Here is a 19,374-nt window from a genome sequence, read left to right as displayed (position 1 = left end):
CGGGGCGGCGGTGACTGACGGTGCCAGCGTTGCCGGCAGCGGGTGAACGTGACGGTGCGGAGCGGGCTGCCCATGGTGCTGGGGGGCTCGGCCGAGCCCTGCGCCCAGCTACTCGTCTCCTCCATCGGCGTGGTGGGCTCGGCGGAGCAGAACCAGCGGCACAGCGCCCGCTTCTTCGACGTCCTGACGGCGAAGCTGGGCCTCGGCCCCGAGCGGTGAGTGAGGGCCCGGCCCCGGGGCGGCGGCGGCGGCGGCGGCGGCGGGGGGGGGTGTCTCTGCCGCGGCACCTCCTGCGCCCTGAGGGGCGAGGACAGCGTGGCTGCCCCCGGGGGCAGGGAGGGGGAGACCGCCTCTTCCTCAGGTTTCTGTGGTGGGTGGGAAACACAGCGAAGAAAAGTACAGGAAGATGGTCAAAGGGATGATGGTGATGGTGTAGGTTCCCACGTCCTCCGTGAGGTTCAGGTGGAACGTAGAGCCAAGAGTAGATTGCAAACGTTAAGTGCTCTTGGGTGCCGAAGCCCCAGGCAGGCTGTTTAGGTCCAGGTAAAACCATGGACTGCTTTGCGCTTGTTGAACAGTCTGGGAAATACCGTTCTCTGAAGGTGAGTAGTTCCAGTTGGTGTAATTGGCGCAGAACCCCGTGGGAACTGGTGGAGCTTCGCTGTGGGGTCACCATGCCAAATGCTGGAACAGGGCTGTTCCTGAAGGTAAGCCATGTCCCTCTCTGCCCCTCTTCGCCATCTCCCCAAGGAGATTAATAGCATTTCCCTGCCTCTTGCATGCTGTCAGGGTAAATGGCTGACAAGATTACAAGCTGCTTGGGTCCTTCAGAAATGTATCTCGTACAAACAGTGTTGAAATTAGGTCTGCTTTCCAGTTTGTGTGGATGGAGTCTGGCACCTGTTTGTACCCTGCCTGTACACAGCTTATTTTTGCTTCTGTTAAATTAACACTGTGAAGTGTGAGCCAGCGAGAGCTTAGTGCAGATTTTCTACCTTTTTGCAAACTGGGCATAATATTTGTCGTAGTCGTAAAATAATGTTTCCTGTCCACTGCATTTTTGCTTTTATACCCAAAAAAGGATTGTCATCCGCTTTTACCCACTGGAGCCCTGGCAGATTGGCAAGAACAGAACAGTCATGACGTTCCTGTGATCCCTTGAGCGGCCAGTTGGAACAAAGCAATGATGAAGACAACCCAGAGATGATCAGCTCCATCTATCTACTTGTTTCCTCTTATGATCAAATCTGTGTAGCTCTGCACCTTCACCTGTACGATTCACTTTTGTCTTTTCATCCTGTGCACACAAAGCTGAAGAGTGGGGCAATCAGCTATACTGATTTTACTGAAATAGTTCAAGGTCTTTGTCTCAAGCCTGTCTCATAGCCCAAAGGTTCTCCCGGTGCCTATGGCTAAGCCATTGCAGTCTGGTAAATGGCCATATGTGGGTCTAGAAAAAGCTCTCATAGCAGTGAAAAGTTTTAATTCCAGAACATATTTGGCTTTACTGAGGACCAGAGAGGTTCTTGGGTTCATCCAGATTGCCTCGTACTTTGCAAGGCGGAAAGATCCTCTCTCTGGCAGCAGAAGGGTCCCAGGCTGGCTAAGTCAAATTCTTCTCTTTTCAGGCTCCCTAAGAGGCTTTTCTGGAAGGGGATGTGATTATCGGAAGGGAAGTTTATGCATTTATATAATTTTTTATTTAAGGCTTATGTCAGATCTTGTGCTCTGTGCTCTACCATTGCCACCCCTGGTGGCTGCTCCTACAAACTTTTACTTGTCCACAAGATTTTCACAGCTGAATGTTTGTGTGCTGATGGCAGCTTGTAGAGGAGGGAGTTGCTTGTGAAGAATTGTGCTGTGCCACAGGAAAATATTTTGAAGATTCTGCTACTGCCAGCTTTAATTCCTGTTATCCGCCCAATTGTTCAAAATACTTTTCCTCACCCTGCTGTTACAGGGAGTTTTGGGATGACAGAGCATCTCACTGTGTTTGGTGGCTGGTGTTTACAGCTCACTGTCTCTGCAGAGAAATGTTTTGGGTTTTTAGGACCCATATACTCCCTCGCTTTATAACTGGAATACACATGGCATTTTATTAAAACAGAAGCACGGTACTTTTTATGTGTAATGTCATCTTTGCCTTCCACCGGTAATGAAAACATTTATCAGTTTCCTTTCCACTTTGTGACTTGGTCAGGTTGCAGGCAGGGAGCCCAGAGGAACTGAGAGCATGCCTTTGGGACATGGGAATGCAAGGCTGAAGGGTGCTTCTGCGCTCCTTTGTCATTCTGATTAGAGTTTTATTTGATTATGACTTGAGGTCTCAAGATAGTTGAAAATATTCCTTCTAATTACCATTTGAAGTTGGTTGTTCCCTGTGCAGCATAAACATCTTCTATGTTTGCAAAATCTGTCAGGAATATAATACCAAACAAATTCATGTATCAGGCTAGGGGGGACTACACCTTATCTGGTTAATAAAATGTATCAAAGCCTCTTTTGTTAAGTGTCAGTTTATTGGTTTACAACATTGGGGTTTTGTAGGTCTTAGTGCTTGGAGATAGGTATCATGGCTGCCCAGGTCTCTGCATTTTCTCAGGAGGTCTCTTCAACCAGAAGTTTTTGAAACTCAGGTAATGAACAGGTGAGTGAACTGAATCTGAGACACCCATGTAACTCAGGAGTACTCGTTGCAGGGAAGAGCGTGGACAGCCCTGGCTTTGCAAAGGGCTTGACCAACTTGAGGCGAATACTCTGAAATCCAGAAAATAACATCGCTTTAATTCTGATCCGTAGACAGCTCATTTCCTGGAGGTCCTTTTACCCCATGAAGGAACAAGCACAAACTCTTGCCAAAGCCTGTGTTTCCTTTAGAGAAACCCTGCTCTGCCCTGTGCCCCGGCTCTCCTTTTTCGGGCCATGTTTGCCACTGCTAGGCACTACTGCAGGCTCTGTGCCTTCCCCTTGCCCTCGGCTGGTGTGGTGGTGCAGCCCCCCCCGGGGCCACTCTGACATCTCAGGATAAGCCGTGCATGCTTTGGGAAAACCTCCTCTTCTGCTGTTATCATGATTACAAGTGCAGAAGCCTGGCGTTGGGGTGGCCAGGCACCCCCTGGCCACACCTGGGCCATTTGCTGCCTGAATTTTGTATCAGAATGACTCCACACAAATTGTGGCCAAAATGTAAAATAATGACCGAAGCCAATCATCTCGAGACCCTATAAATAGCGATCCAAGGTGAGACCTTTTGAGCTCTCTGAGACCCCAGTGGGCTGTGTGACCCAGTATCTCGCCCTGAGCTGGGACGCCTCTCTGGGTAGATTTCGTGGGGACTTAAAGGCTCGATTTTGTGAGGTTCGCTGACCGTCTGTTGTTGAATGCTGGCACATAAAAGTGAATAATTAAGGAAACTCATGAAAGGGAAATTTTAATCATAGGTTAACCTCTGCGTGTGTGTAGGTAAAATTTGGTTCAAAACAGTTTTATCTGTGTGTGTGCATTTGTGGTTTTGGTTCAGAACTATTTGCCTGTCTCTGTGTGGTTTGGTTCAAAACCATTTTGTGTGTCTGTGTGGTTCAGAACTGTTTTAACTGTCTCTGTGCGTGTGATTTGATTTAACCTCTGTCTGTAAGTTTTGGGTGATCCTTGACATTTTCTAATCTTTAAGTCGCAAATTTAATTGTAACAAATTCCATCCAATCACTCTGTTACATTGGCTGATGATTAAGTACTGTTAAAATTATACAACCTAATCTTGTGATCTATCTCAAAAATGTTAATAAATCCTAAATTGCTGCTAAACCAAAGCCGTGTAACAAAATCTCATTCGTGACACCTGGGAGTGACTTTCCCAGCATTGCAGCGCTGAGCAGGAAGAGATAAGGAAGGAAAGGGAAAGCTTGGAAAAGAGTATGCCACGCAAAGACGTGTGAATAAAATGGGTCCTCAGTGTGACTTTCCCACCCACTTCCATGTTGTGTCTGCCTTCTGGCGTTATCTGACAAAACATCCTAGAATAATGCATAATCATGGCGGAAGTGCTGGGTCAAGGACCATCTAGAAAATTATATGGTTCATGGACTTTGAGCTTTCTTTTATAAGAGCAGTTAAAATATTAATCAAAGGATTGATAATTTGGTTATGAATTGTTTGCACGTTGGTCTGAGGCAATTGATCACTTTTTTGGTGCTGGGGCTTGTCAGCACAGAATGAGATTCAGAGAGTCCTACGAGCTTGTGGCTGGCTGTTTTCCTTCATAAACTGCTGGTGCTGAATATGCTTTTTATGTTAATGTGGATCTGAAGAGATGGCCTATTTTTCCTCCACTGAGCTAATGTTAGAGTAGGTTCGTACAATATTTTAGGGCTCAAGAAGCATACCCTGCAAAGGGGTTATGCAGCCCCATGAAACCCACCCGAGAGCACACACACAGAAACCAACGGAAGCAGGAAACATTTTGTCACATCTCTGTTGCTTGTGTCTCCTAGCTGGAGAAAATCAGGTACGCCACCCTTATCTAAGGCTCAGCAATAATGTTATAAAATCCCTTTCCCTAGAATGCTATGTGCAGATTGTCCCTCTTCCATGGTAAGGAGCCTGCCTCACATCTGGATTTACTATCTGTCAGCTACGGTAGATCTTTTTACCATTGCACTGACTCTGTAACTTCCCAGGTTTAACCTCCTAAGATTGACTAATATTTCTGCTCCCAGAAAGGGCCTCTGTTGGTTTGTTTGAGAACTCTGTGTAGGCATGTTTGCAAATTCAAAGGTAAGGACCTGATTTTGAAAGCTGTGTAACCATTTCCCAGCTTCAAACCTTTGAAGCGAGGACAGTATTTCTGTGTATTTGCACAAGAGGACCAGCGAAGCCCTGAGCATGCTGAAGGGCACTACTGACAGAAGAGTATTACAGAGTCACGGTAGCTTTGGAAGTTATTCTCCAAGCACAACAGTGTGGTGCTGCTGTTCACGGCAACCCTGTTCTTAGTTTGTCAGGACCGAAAGATAGGCTTTATTTTTTTGCACAAATGGGACCCCGGAGTTCACACCTTCACGATGAAAGTTCGTCATGATGGAAGGATGGCCATTATTTTTTCCCATGAACGGGACCCCGGAGTTCACACATTCAGGACGAAGAGGACTCTTCCTTGTAGTGCTAAATGCTGATTGAGTGAAACGCCTGAGCACAAACTTAACTTCACCAGTGTGATGTGACCTGTTGTAACAAGAGGTGGCTTTAAACCTGTGGTTACACCCCACAGACGGAGCAAGGCCCGAGCGTGCCCTTGTCATCCCGTCCGCTCAGAGGCTGTCCTGCCGCTGCGCCCGCACCAGGCGGCCTCCGTCGGGCGGCAGATGGTGTAGCGCTCGCCGCATATCAAGGTGCCACGATTAGATCACTGATCAACCCCAGACCAGGGAAAGAGACAGATAACACACACAGTGTGAGCACCAACTTCCGCCTTTTATTGCGCAGTCAGTTCCTTTTATACTAACAAGGGTAGGCGGGATCACAGATACATCACAAGGCTGCGACTAGCCCTCTAACTTTCCGTGACATCGCGAGATCTTCCGAACGCCGAACCCTACAGATGGCACGCCTTTTCTTCAAGACTCGCTGCGGTATGATCACCTTGCATTTAAATAAAACTATGTCCACCGGGAGCCGTCGCGGTTACTGCCTGCCTTGAGTCGCTGCCTCACGTTGTCCCGCTGCCAGCCCACAGAAACATCCCCCCCCCCCCCCACCTCCCAGGGGCATAAAATCATGTTCCTATCTCCGTGGCTAGCACCACGGCAAGTTTTAGCGAAAACCAGTAACTCCGGGATAATTTCCACACCCAGCGGAAAGAGCATCGGGAATTTATTGAAGCTTTTCCCCACACAAGCCACACAGGCACAGGCCTCGACGCCTGACAGACCCGGCTCTAACCGCAGCCTCGCCCTCCCGCCCCTCCGCGCCTGCCCGTCCCCAGCGTTCCGATTGGCTGTCTGCGGAACGGCCTCTCCGCCAATGAGCAACGTCTTTATTGGCGCGCGGGGCTCCGGGGGGTTCGGAGGAGGTTGTCGTCTCCGGGGAACCGCCGCTCGCCTGAGGGAGCCGCTCCGGGAGCCCCGCGGCGGTCGCTCCCCGCCGGCCGGGAGCAGCGCCGGCATCCCGGGGGCGGCCCTGCGAGGTGAGTGTCCCGTCCGCCTCAGCCCGGTGGCAGGCGCCGGCGGGGCCGCCGGGGCTTTGGCCTTGCCCCCGGGCAGGGCGCCGGTGAGGGCTGCGAGAGCCCGGCCTGAGGCGGCGGGTCGTCGGCTGGTCCCCTTCACGGAGCCACCGGGAGAGGGGGGCGGGGGCTCCCTCCCCCGCCTGCTCCCGGCCCTTTGTGCCAGCCTCCGGGAAGAGCAGCGTGAGAGGCGTCCCCGCTCCTCTTTGCGGAAAGTGACCGTATTTCGGTAAAAACGGCTTTTGCTAAAATGCGGTCGGTGGCGATCTTGGCAGTGTTAAAAACAAAAAGCCAAAACAACCCCAAAATCAAGTGTTTTTTTTTTTTAAACGAACGTGTATTTGCAGTGTACGGATTCCAAGTGTAGCAACAACAACAAAAGCCAGGAAAGCCCAAGTCACTCCCTTTGTTTCTTATTCTGAAGTTGAGAATCACACAAGCAGTGGGAACCGGAGCTGACGTTTGAGATTTTTACTTAAGTAGTTTTAAACTACTGAGGTAAAAGAGAAAAGATTTTGAAGGCAAAAGGCTTTAAAGAGGTATTGTTGCCTTTTGAGGATGTGCTCCCCTGTCATAGCCACAGATTTATAGCTGAGACACTCTTGTAACTGAAACAATTCAAACCGATTTGTAATACTTTTTATTAAAGACTAATTCTTTTTTTCCTGCCTAATTGATGCAGCTATGTTGCTCTGAAAGTGCTTGTAGTGACATACTTAATTCCTAGATGTTATGACACTGTTGTAACTCAGTCCACAGTTAGGTTTATAGCCGTGTACAGCGCCTGGTTAAAAAAAATAAAATGAAACAACCCCCCCACCTGCCTGACACACCCGTATAAAAGCTGTGCAGAGGCAATATCCTTGTCCTGTTTTTTCAAAAGCGTTACATTGTTCTGTTCGGTTATGCTGTCTCAACTTGTGAACACCAGAGAGGAGAGGTGCTAAATATTTGTTACAAACTTTCTGTAAAAATAAAATGTAGAGTTAAAATTGTTTCCCCACCTTTTCCGTAGTTGCAGTTTCACTGGCAGTGTAACCACGGAAGTAAACTCTTGACTGTAGTCTCTCTCCTGTTGACTTCCTCTGCCATCTTGAGCAAGATTATGTGGATTCAGCAAAAGACTTGAGCATATCTCTGAATATAGGCATATTTGTAAGTGAACTTAAAAAGACTTGATTTACATTTGTAATTGATTTGGGATCATGCAGTCTTATTTATTTAGATGTCATAAGCATCAGCGCTTTCTGTTAAAACCTGCAGCGTTCAATATTTCTGAAAGAGATAACCATTACTCTCTGTGCATATATTTTATCCATATGCAAAGTGGACAAAGAATCCTTGTCTTGAAAGAGAGTTGAGGTTTTATTAATGTTTATTTAGTGACTTAAAGAGAAAAATGCTTTATTGCTGTGCAGTTGTCAGTCTGATTTAGCTGCAAGCAAGGAAAGTAAGTGGTGCATGGGCAAGCAAAATATCATTGCTGAATGAATGAAATTCCTGTCAAAGCATTATTTTCTCTACATGCAGAACTAATCACCATGATGTCTAAGTCAATTCAGCTTATAGTTCAAAACTCCCACTGCTTCCTGCTGTGGTTAATTCTGGACTTATTCTTCTATTAATGTGGTCTCCAATATTAAAGACACTTTTTAGCCTGTCTTGTATGTGTCATCTTTTTGTTTGAATTGATGGGGAGGTTTTATCACGTAGCAGTGAAGCTTTTCTAAAACAGCAGCACAGAACTCTTTCATATTTCTTGCCTTTACTAATATAATGTTTCAGGCAGTTAATAGAATATAAATTCTGGGTTTAGTTATGAGGAGAAATGACTTGCAGATTATAAATGTATATTTTTGCCTTCAAACTTTTCATCAGTGGTAAAAAGACTGGAAATATTAGTATCCTTCCTTCAGAATGAAGAAATACTAGTTAGTAAAAGTTGAGGTTCTTTTGTTTGCATAAATTTAATAGATCTAAGTGCATATGCAGTAGCTATAACTTGCTTTTGCATTAGAAGTAGTCTGTAGAAGTTGGTCAGCATAGTTGGAAAAGACAACTCTGTTATAAACACTGGTTCTGTTCTAGCAGGGATAGCAGTAATGAAAACATTTTTAATTAGAGGAATTTCCAGGCGCAGACAATATTTTGAGCAATGGGTTGACTAGCCACTCTGGCCTGCTGCAAGGTCAATCTGACACAGATAACCTTCATTTTTTTTCTTTTTCTGTTCTGTAAATATCCATTAAGTGCTGTGGTTTCTAGACATGAGAGAGCACTCTGGTTTGTGCTATAGTTAAGAGGTGCGGAAAACTCCCCCCCCCCCTTTTTTTTTTAAAGGAACTGAAGATAAACTCATAAGCTATAATGATTCATGCTCATAAAATGTCAGAGTATTCAAGAAGCTTTTTTGGTTTTAGCTTTTGTCATTAAAGGGATTAATGTTGTAATGTTGTTAATATAATGTATGTTCATAAAATATTATACAGCAACTGAATAACCTTATAGCTGTAATTACATTGCCAATACTTATACTCCCCCTCTCACTGCCGGGACTAGAGTCTTGAAAGCCATCCTGAAGTAATGGATGTGCTTAACTTCATATTTTATTCTCTGTTTCTAGTTAAAATTCAGTTCAATGTTATTGTTCCTATGTGGTAGGGCAATTTATCTCTTGGCATGGGGTGGTGGTGACATAGGACAGTTAATTGGTTATTGATTAAATTATTCCCAGCCTGTCTTTTACTTCTGAATGCTTTCTTTATGGACAGAATAAATACTCTAATCCTGTTTGCTTTCCAGACCTGTTTGTGTTAGGCCCTTCCTCCTAGTCCTGGAGAAAGACAGCATCAATAGCTGTGAGCATGGTAAGGGCTTATTGAGATGGTTTTAGAGATGTTTTGGTAGAAATAAAATAGAAAAATTTCTCTTTCCCTGCGACTAAGAATAAATTAGCCTAATGAGAACTTTATTTGTGGAGTGACTGTAGTTATTGATAAATTTAAGAATTTGAAAAAATTCACTGTAATGCACATGTCTGTTCTAGGGAAGCTGTTGCTTGCAAGACACTTGAAATTTTGTTTTTTCATCTGATTTTGGGGGGGGGATTGTTTTGATATTTTATTGTTTGCAATTAGTGATGACTAAATTCATTAGAGTTCTTGTAACTTTATGTAGAGATCGCTCAGTATTGTCCATTTACCAAATAAAGTTAAAAAAAAAAAAAAAAGAGAAAAATCCAGTTTGCAAAGGAAACTGCGACACATGTAGATGTAACATTTATTGTCCCACCTTGACTGTCATTCTAGATTCGAATCGCAGCACTGAATGCCAGCTCCACGATTGAGGATGACTACGAAGGTACCTTCAAAAGTCATAAGACACAGACAAAGGAAGCTCAAGTAAGTAAGCCTGCCGTTTTCTTAATGAAGCTTTGTCTTGACGGGAGTTTTGTCCTCTCATTGCAGGGATCGTTCAGCCATAATTCTTTGTTTTTAAGAAAGTTGTGTTACTGTCTTATCTCTTGAACCCTCCTTTAGCAAGCTAAAACTTCACTCAAATGAGTTATATTAGGTCGGTAAGGCTAATACTCTGCTGTACAGTCTGGATGTGGACTGCTATATAGCAGAAAGTATTGAAAGTGTGAAACCACTGATACTCATAATAAATATATTGTAATAAGTATATTTAATAAAGTTGCCCTACAAAATAGGTTCTAATTTTTTAAACCACAGGAAGCAGAAGCTTTTGCTTTGTACCACAAAGCTTTAGACCTTCAGAAACATGACCGATTTGAAGAGTCTGCTAAAGCTTATCATGAGCTGCTTGAGATTCGTCTTCTGCGAGAGGTCAGTGACCTTTAGAGAATGAAACTCTAGAAACTATTTTTATTTTATTTTGTATTACTTCATTTCTTATTGGCTAATTAGAAATGTCAGTGTTCAATTGGCAAGTTGTTTGCTGTTCTTCTTACTTGTCTAATTCCTAATGCCCCTGTTGCATTTATTTTATCATTTCTAGGCAGTTCTTTCTGGTGATGAGAAAGAAGGGCTGAAACATCCAGGCTTGATGTTAAAATATTCCACCTATAAAAACTTAGCACAACTGGCAGCACAACGGGATGACTTAGAGACAGCCATGGAGTTTTACTTGGAGGTACAGTACAGCTGAAATAAAACACTGGGACCTCAGTGTTTTCAAAAACTTGCCAAAATACAGATGTACGCCTTTCAGCATATATCATTTGAATGTGTACTTTCTGACATTATATGTGATATAACTGGTCCACCATTCAGTCCCCAAATCAGAACCCTGCTGAAAACTAAAGCAGTGCCAATCCCTATAGACAAGTGGCTGTGCCTGTCTGAAATGTGAATAACGTTGTTTGTTATGCTTTCTAGGCTGTAATGCTAGACTCTACTGATGTCAACCTATGGTATAAAATTGGTTGTGTGGCGATAAAACTAATCCGCCTACCTTTGGCTCGTCATGCTTTTGAAGAAGGTCTCAGGTGTAATCCTGATCACTGGCCTTGTTTAGATAACCTTATCACAATCTTATACACACTCAGTGACTACACAAGTAAGTACAGTACAGCAAAAAAAAAATCTCAAGATATGTGTAATTTTACGTATCAGTGAAAAATTGTAACAATGCAATCATATAGGAGAAAGTGTATCTTGCATAAGCAGTACATCAGGGTATGATAGAGACTTTTATTTCATGATAGAGATTTTTTTATTTCATGATAAAGTAGAATGGTTTGTATCAGTTCTGGTTACCCTAAAAATCAGTGCCTCTTAGATCAGAGCCTCAGCAAGAAGTTTCCCTGTAGACTGTTCTCTTGCCTTTCAATGTATGTTAATTTTGTCTTTCTAGTCATTGCCAGCCACATAGTTCCACATGGTTTGGGTATAAAACTACAGTCTAGTTCATAGTAGTACGATTAGCTGTAGTTACAGCAGTTGATACAACTGACCCTAAGAATTTACATATGAGTAGTAACCAGTGGATGAACTGATTCAAAGGAAGTTAGGAGAGAAGTTGCAAGGTGGCAGAAATGTCGAATCTGATCCCTTAGGTTTGTCCTACTGGAATGATCCTAATTCTCTTCACGTAATTACCCACGTGAGCAAAAACCTGGTGGAATACATTCCTTGTTACACTAATGGAATCTGTAGTTAAGACATTTGGTAACATGAAAATGGTATATGATTGTGATTCTGCTTTATGATTCTAATTTCTTTTGTGCAGGAATGGAGTCTTGAAAGTAAATAAAAGATGTACTGCAAACGTTTAAACAAAATTAGTGGTATTCTTTTTCTGGATATAATACTTGGGAAGACATAATAGGTTATTTTAACTGTATGTGTGTAATTATTTGACATGTTACAAAGCTATTGCTCTAAGTTATGTAAATGTCATATTTAGTTGGAATTTGTTGTATATGAAGCCCAGAAGTGGGAGCTTTTGAATGAACCAAAATGGCGATTGACCATTCAATTTCTATTTCTCTGTCAGCATGTTTGTACTTTATCTGCAAAGCTCTGGAAAAAGACTGTCTATATAGCAAAGGATTGGTTCTGAAGGAGAAGATCTTTGAGGAGCAGCCTTGCCTCCGGAAAGATTCCTTAAGGATGTTTCTCAAATGGTGAATGTCATCTTATAGTACATACTGCATTTGGAGTGTAAATTTGGGGTTTTGGGTAGTTCAGAAAAGCTGGTGAGATACAATGCTTTAAGCTATAATAATATCTTGCTGACTTGCCTTCTAAATAATAAATCACTGTGAAGTATTGGTGCTGCTGACAGAATGTTCTTCAGTAATTACTTTTGGAGGGAGGTAGAAAGAGGCAAAAAATCCATTGGCTGCTGCTCACTTATTTTCATACCAAGATCTCTTGTAGTCATCTTCCTTTGTTTTATTTTACTTATTTGCAGCTGATATCTGCAGCATTCATTTTAGTTTTCCTAATTAAAAACCTCAAACAAACAAACAAAAAATCCAACCCCAAAACCCACATGTTACTGCTTTTCCAAGTAGTTACATATTTGGGACTTGATACAATTTTCTCATATCAGTACGTTTCAGTAAGTCTTACTGATTTTTATTGACAAATGAGTACGGTCAGAAGACACTGTTTGTTTCATTAGTACCCAAGATGCAGAAATTCTTAGTTTATTAAGCTTTCAGACCACTGTAACTCTGAAAATATTTTGCAATATTATGCTTGAGATTTTAGTCCTTTATTATTACATTTTTTTATTGCAGGCTGTAAAACTTTTAGTAAAAGCTTGGTGTCAGGTAGCTCTGCAAAGTGGACTGTCTCTTTCTGTGTGGGTTTTGTAGTATGAGTGGGTAGGAGGAAAGGGAGAAAAGAAGGTAGAGGCCTGTAAGATTCACAGGATCTGACTTAAGTTAACAGACCATTCAGCATCAGAGCTGCTTCTTATACTGTAATATGTTGCTGTGATGGTTAGCAGAAGTCAAGAAAGTTAAGTTTTTAGTTTAATTATAGTTCAGTCTCACTGAATAGTAATTGCTGCATGTGCAGATAACATCAGTACCCTATATAAGTTGTATGTAGTAAATGGAAGTGGAATGTGCATCTTGGCATGCATCCTTAAGTTATGCAATAAATCAGTCAAAAACATGTTTAACATTTTTGACTACTATACTCTTAACATCTAAAATGTGAAAGTACAGAGTATTTAGAAGATATTAGAAGAGAAAGGATAACTTAAATTTTAAGGCTCTAGGATTCTAAGTATAGCAGTAGACCTCTAACAGAAAGTCCTGTTTAGTTATTAAGCTGCCTTAGGTCTGGCTCTTAAACGAGTTACATGCTGAATTAAGCCAGGGTTCTTAGCCACTTGTTTTTTGTTTCTGGATTGTGATACCTCTGAAAAAGTGGATTATTTTTCACTTTAAAAAATTCCTTCCAAGATTCAGACTATACAAATCTGTGATGACATGAATTCCTCAAAATAGCACTTTGGAATGAAAGGGATTTCTCAGCCATACCATTTTTTTTCTGAACCAAAAACTTCTGTCCCAGAAAGAAAACAAAACCTCCTGCTTTCCTTTCATTTCTAAGTGTTTGGAAAATGGAATAGGACAATCTCCCTTTATCTTTTAATTTTTAAGGCAGAACAACGATTTCGGATGGTGAACGCTTCTATATGCATGCTATAAAGTTTGTAAAATAATGTTATTTGAGTGCTTGTTTTAACACTGCTTATTTTTGTTACCGTATAGGAAGATATCAAATGAATCTCCCCAGGCTTTAAAAAAACCAAAACAACAAAAAACCAACCAACAAACAAAAACTTTAACTTGTCTTCATTTCTTATTATTTCGTAGTGACATGTCTGTCCATAATGTAAATGTGAGTGCAGCTGAAACAGGAAGAATCATAGACGAAGCACTGGAGTTACGTAAGAAAAGACAAGCTTTGCTAGTGCGTGACAGAGAACCAGACCTCAGACTGGTCCAGCCAATTCCCTTTTTCACGTATGTCTTTATATTTTCTCTTTTTAAAAGGTTTCTCTGAAGCCACTTATGCTGACAACTGTGTTGCACTTCAAATTTCTTCAGAAGGCTTTTTTTTTTTCTTGTAGAAATAAGCAAACAAACAAACCAACCCCCCAGTGTTTTCATATTTTGTGAGTTTATAGGTTGGTTTGGTGTGCTTACGATTTTAGCATAAACCCTATATCTATCAGTTTTCAACCTTTGAATTAAAACCAGTGATGAAAAAAAAAAATCTTAACTAAGAATGATTTGGCAGCCATTCTAGGTGTATTACTGGATTTTTCATATATGACTAGTTTGCATATGAACTTCAAAGTAAGTTTAGCTTTTTAAAAGTTGTTTTTACTATTGGGATAATAGCAACTCGGAAACAAATTACAGTTCTTTATTTGCAGAAAGAAATAAGGATTCTAATAAGTTGTTATATATTATGTCTTTATTAAGGCGTAAAGGATTGGGGTTTGGTTTGGTGTTTTTATTGCACATATTCTTCTGGAATATTAATGGACTCTGCAGGTAGATCCTGTTGTAGAGAAGTTGCTTCTACTTGTGGATAAAGGTGAGATCTGTTGTTGATTGAATGCAGAACCTGAAAATGGTTCCTTTGACACTGCTGTTTTTTAGGATTCAGTATAGAGTAATTTCCTCAATAACTACTGCATAGACCTTTTCTTATTAGAGACATTTTTTGAGATTAGGCACATAATTGATTCCCATTTCCTTCCTACAGCAGCCAACTCACCAGTTTCCTCTGAAAACTTTAGCCTGCTGCCACAGTTTGTTCTTGTTTTTCTAAGTGGTGTATTCTGAAGAAAAGTATCCAAGGACCTCTGTTCCAGGCCTGAAATTGTCAATGGTCCACAGGAAATACAGAAAATTACTCTCCAGCTTTTCTAGTTGTGGGGCAGATTTTGACACTCCAAGGTGTATTCTTCTCCCACTGAAAAGCTGCTCTTATCACCTCTCAAGCTATAGGAGAAAAACAATGTTGAATGCTGTTAGGTTTGTAAATATAATTTAGAAAATAATGCGACGAGAATTGATGGAGTTGTGATGCCATTGTGTTTCCACATGCAGGTGGAAGTGTTTAGGAGAAGCTTTACTTGCCATGTATCACCACCTCACCACATGTGATCCTCCTCGACCCAGTCTGGGAAAGAGAATTGATCTCTCGGAATACCGAGACCCAGTTCAACATTTGATTCTTTCTCCTACTTCTACTCCTGTCAGTGTTATTCAGCCAACTCCTGTCAGCACTAATCCGGTGGTGACAATGCCAGATCCTGTATTACCTTACACTCCAACAACACCCAACTTTCCAAGTCACAGTCAGAATTCATTGGAACCAGGAGCTACTGTAGGTGAGCAAGGTACTTCAGTCTAAGATTCAAGATATCTTTCCTACTTATCTGGGTATTAAAAACACTGCAGAACTCATTGGGGAATGCTGTCTTTAAACTGCATGTTGGTGGATTCAGAACCTTTTTGGCATATGTATAACATCTCTTAGAAAAAGTGAAGTTGAGCTCTATAAAATTAAGTTCTGTTAACCCTTTACATTAGAAAAGGAAGGCCACCTAAACTGCCTGAAAATCATTGATTCCTGACTAAGACATAAGACCAGTGTTCAGGACAATGGACTTACTTTCCTATCTAATGGAATTGAGAGAGTTTGATTTGTTGTTCTTGTTGCTCCAGTGCAGGAGTATCTAACCTTTTCTGGTTTTGTGCTATTGACTCATGCTTCAGTTTTTCAGTCTTTAAGATTAGAAGAATCATGACTCTATTCCAACAGTGATGCATATCAAGCTTTTAATGTTGTGAAGAGTCTTGAGCTCCTTAGAATGAATGAGCTGTTATAGAAAAAGATGACTGGATTATTCTCTGCTCATGTGTTACTTTAAGAACCTGAGAGAAGTAAGCTGTCAGCTCTATTTATCTGAAATCTGTAGCAAGAGGTTTGAATATTTTATACTGTCGCTGTATAAGTATTTACATATCTAAAACTATCAAGGAGTTTCCAGTATTTTGTTGATATTCATGGAAATTTACAGGTGTTAGTGAAGCTAAAGGTAGACTGCTCTGATTCCCATTTCAGAAACTTCTTGAAGGCTAAACTAATGAATTCTAATGAATAATGAAATGCAGAATTTTCAGTAAGTCTGCTTCTTGCCTCAGACCAGCATTTTTCTGCAAAATGAGATAGCCGGTTTATATTAAAGAGAATTTTTTAATTATTTTAAAATTTTTTTGCACTGTCTTAGAAGGAAACCAATGAATCTCAAGTATTGCTGTAGAATAAAGTGTCAGCCACAAATAAATTTTTTTTAATAAAAAAATAATCCATTTATTGTTTGGCAATTTAACCTGTCAGTATTTTTTTTTTTTTTTTTTAAATTCTACTTCTAGGTGACATATCTGCAGGTGATAAATCTAAGAAAGGTGTGAAGCGAAGGAGAATTACAGAAGATAGTGGTGAAACAGCAAAAAGGAGATCTGCTAGAGTCCGGAACACCAAGTGTAAAAAAGAGGAGAAGGTTGACTTTCAAGAGCTGTTGGTGAAATTCCTTCCTTCCAGGTACTGTACAGCAGTAACTTTCATTATGAGAATTTCAAGAGCTAAGTAGAGGAAGCTGTTTGGGCTTTTGTTTGATTGATATGCCCCAACCTTAAAACCAGTAAACCCATGTTATTCTTTGAAGCACATGTGATATGTTGTCTTCTCATAAATTTAATAAAATTGGGTTTAGTGAAAATTACTAAAAACTAATTGAAAAATAAGAAAGCTTTTATTAACATGAAACTGAATTAGAGGACAATGCAGATGTCAAAATGCATAAGGTAAACGAAGAAGGTAATCTTGGCTTGGACAAAATATAGGGACTGGATGTAAATCTCTGAATTTGCTTCAGTTAATGTACTTTCACTGTTAAAATATGCACAACATGCCATGTTTAGGTTTCACTTACTAGTGAAAGAAAGAATGAGGATTTTGTTGATATTGTGGGTTTTGCCTCCCCCTTTCGCACAGATTAAGGAAATTAGATCCAGAGGAGGAGGAGGATCCTTTCAATAACTATGAGGTACAGTCAGAGATCAAAGAGGAGAATTTCCAGCATGTTGGACCACATAGAATGTCATTTGATTCTACAACTTTTATGGAATCTGGTAGGGATTTCATTATAAGCCTCACTCTTTCTCTGTTGTTTCTTCCGTATTGCGTGCTTTATTTTCTGTGTTTTCCTATCATATCTAGAAAATACAGAAGTATATGCTATTTTAAAAAGTATAATTTTATGGCATAGAAATATCTTGGTAACAGGTTTGTGGTTTTTGTTTTTTTTTTTTTTTTTTTTAAAAAGTCTTGGGGACTGCTTAATTACTGTGTGCAAGAGCTCAATTGTGTGGAGCTTCCCATTTAAACAGACTGGAATACATTAACTTAATTCTGCATGTACGCAGCACAGGAGAACTGTGGCAAGATTAGTGCATAAAACACTGTTGAGACTTAATTGTTTCAAGTTATGGTCTGCCTTGACCTTAAACACGTATGGCTTTGTGTCTATCTGCTTTTTTCTAGAAAAGCAGGACGTTCATGAATTCCTGCTGGATAACCTGAACAATGGTGGGATCTTGGAGCTGATGATGAGATATCTAAAAGTCATCAGCCAAAAGTTCCTAGTGAAGTGGCCTCCTGGCTTGTGTGAGGTGGTTCTTAGTATCTATAATAGCTGGAGAAAGCATAGTAGTAGTCTTCCCAATCCGTTACTGAGGGACTCAAGTAATCAGCATATCAAGGTAATGAAACACTTTTCCTTATACTTCTGTTTGCTGCTGTGTTGCTCTCTGTGCACCAAGAGTACCTAATTGAAATCTAACAATAAGACCCAGATTTCACTTAGCTCTCTCTGGGGAGCTGCTTGTCCTAGCTGTTGCATCTTTCAGAAACTGGTATACTGCAGCTTGCCTAACTGTTTGTTCCTGAGCTCCTGAACATATCTGGGTGATGCTACATGCAAGTATACCCTATACATAATATCTGTGTGTGAATATATGTACACATGCATATAGATGTAATATAAATACTATAGACATAAATATATTTTACTCCTTTACTCTGTTGTTGCTCTTTCTTCCCTCCCTTGGCTCCTGATATGACACAAAGTTTTGTTTTGTCATCAGGTGAGTAGAGAGGCTGCTTTGTTCACACTGGCTGATTGAGTGTCAGCATTTCTGCTCTAAATAGAGTAAATACAGTTTAAATAACCTGCAATTTACAGTAAAAAAAACCCAAACAAACCAAAACCAATTCCACCCCCCCAGCATCACCGTTTTATTACCTTTATAAATCTGTAGATTTCACAAATACAAATGGAAAAAATGGTAAGTTTGTTAAATTAGTGTTAAACTGGCTTAGTGACACAAGATGATACTTCTTGAATTAAAAACTAGTACTGATACGTCTTGTCCACTGAGCCTACCTATGTTAGCAATGCTTTTCAATGTTAGCAATGTGTATTCATTTGGAAAGTTATTTGCCTTTGGTATGACTGCAGTTTGAAATATTTTTTTTCAGCTCAACTGTGTTTCTACTTTTTTGCAAATGAAAAAAGAATTCTGAAAACTATGTTCCATTGACTTAGTTTACAAAACAAAGTATTGCTATGTAGCAGCTGTTAAATTTTTTATATATCCTGTGGCTTTTGTATTTCTGTATATTTTTCAAACCACATACCCTTTTTTAAACAAATGTAAATATATTTATAAATGTATTCCCTTGGTTCTCATTATGACTGCGTAACTGCTTGCTTGTATGTAAAATTTAAAAAGTCAAGAATTTGTAGCTATACAATAGCTATGCAATACAAACAGCACTGTCCTCATGCTTGTTTATTCTTTTTCATCCTTGAATTTATTTTAAACTTGATCTGCAAGCTATCCTGAGTGTAATCAATACAGGTTTTTAAGGTTGTAAAAGGCTATTCTGGTAATGTGTATGGACTTTTGAACCTTTTCACAAGCACCTGTTTTATACAGCTGGACCCGTAGCCCTTATTCGTATCAATTTAATCAGAAAGTAGTATATTCTTCACTGCACAAAACTACCTGGCAGAGATCCATGGTGATGTGATTTTTAATATATTCCTGAACTTTATCCAGCAAGCATTAATAAGCTGGTAAGACTAGAGTACATACTTGGTCTCACGGAGTTAAATACTGAAAAAATTATAGGATATAGACTTTTTATTTCTCAAGTATCAGTACTTCTACTATATTCTGGAAGCATGCTTTTAGCATGATTTAGCAATTTAATATAGTTTTCTTTCAGCTGGATACAAAATTAAGGATGTCACTTCTTTCTAACATCAGGCAATGCTGTTCTGACTACCTTCTTTTATGAGCTGAGATTTTTTTTTTATGCTTCTTCTAAGTATTGTTTTATTTTTTACGTGTTGATTTGTAAATGCTATTATACACCTTAAGACAGAGGAAAAATTAGTTATACCTTGGGAACAGAAATCCCAAGAGGACAAGTTGAAGGTTTTCTTTGAAGTAAATTGCAAATTTAGTGGTAGGTTTTTGTATTCTTCTTTTAATGTGTTTCTTCCTGTATACTCTTTTT

At 40.4% G+C, this 19,374-nt stretch overlaps 2 protein-coding genes across 7 annotated transcripts in view; both read left to right on the top strand.

The window, feature by feature from the left end:
- DDT (D-dopachrome tautomerase) overlaps positions 1-2,668 on the top strand; it is a 2,985-nt gene extending 317 nt beyond the window's left edge. The window contains exons 2-3 of the mRNA XM_010575819.1: positions 17-215; positions 1,082-2,668. Of these exons, the coding sequence (XP_010574121.1) occupies positions 17-215; positions 1,082-1,154 (272 nt within the window). The 3' untranslated portion in view covers positions 1,155-2,668. The remainder of the gene's footprint in view (positions 1-16; positions 216-1,081) is intronic.
- A 3,582-nt stretch (positions 2,669-6,250) lies between these two features.
- CABIN1 (calcineurin binding protein 1) overlaps positions 6,251-19,374 on the top strand; it is a 124,563-nt gene continuing 111,439 nt past the window's right edge. For 4 of the 6 annotated variants that reach the window (XM_010575374.1, XM_010575391.1, XM_010575382.1 and 1 more), the window contains exons 1-13: positions 6,251-6,446; positions 7,233-7,372; positions 9,020-9,084; positions 9,526-9,618; positions 9,952-10,065; positions 10,238-10,372; positions 10,618-10,798; positions 11,738-11,867; positions 13,581-13,730; positions 14,829-15,121; positions 16,161-16,329; positions 16,783-16,919; positions 17,332-17,549. In XM_010575374.1, coding sequence (XP_010573676.1) covers positions 9,082-9,084; positions 9,526-9,618; positions 9,952-10,065; positions 10,238-10,372; positions 10,618-10,798; positions 11,738-11,867; positions 13,581-13,730; positions 14,829-15,121; positions 16,161-16,329; positions 16,783-16,919; positions 17,332-17,549 — 1,623 coding nt within the window. In that variant the 5' untranslated portion in view covers positions 6,251-6,446; positions 7,233-7,372; positions 9,020-9,081. The remainder of the gene's footprint in view (positions 6,447-7,232; positions 7,373-9,019; positions 9,085-9,525; positions 9,619-9,951; positions 10,066-10,237; positions 10,373-10,617; positions 10,799-11,737; positions 11,868-13,580; positions 13,731-14,828; positions 15,122-16,160; positions 16,330-16,782; positions 16,920-17,331; positions 17,550-19,374) is intronic. The other 2 variants (XM_010575400.1, XM_010575366.1) reach the window with 1 other exon arrangement.

This window comes from Haliaeetus leucocephalus, unplaced genomic scaffold (genome assembly GCF_000737465.1).
Source record: "Haliaeetus leucocephalus isolate CR32 unplaced genomic scaffold, Haliaeetus_leucocephalus-4.0 Scaffold13, whole genome shotgun sequence".
Lineage (NCBI taxonomy): Eukaryota > Metazoa > Chordata > Aves > Accipitriformes > Accipitridae > Haliaeetus > Haliaeetus leucocephalus.
The sequence above is the reverse complement of the archived record's forward strand: the minus strand, read 5'-3'. Positions and strand labels throughout refer to the sequence as shown.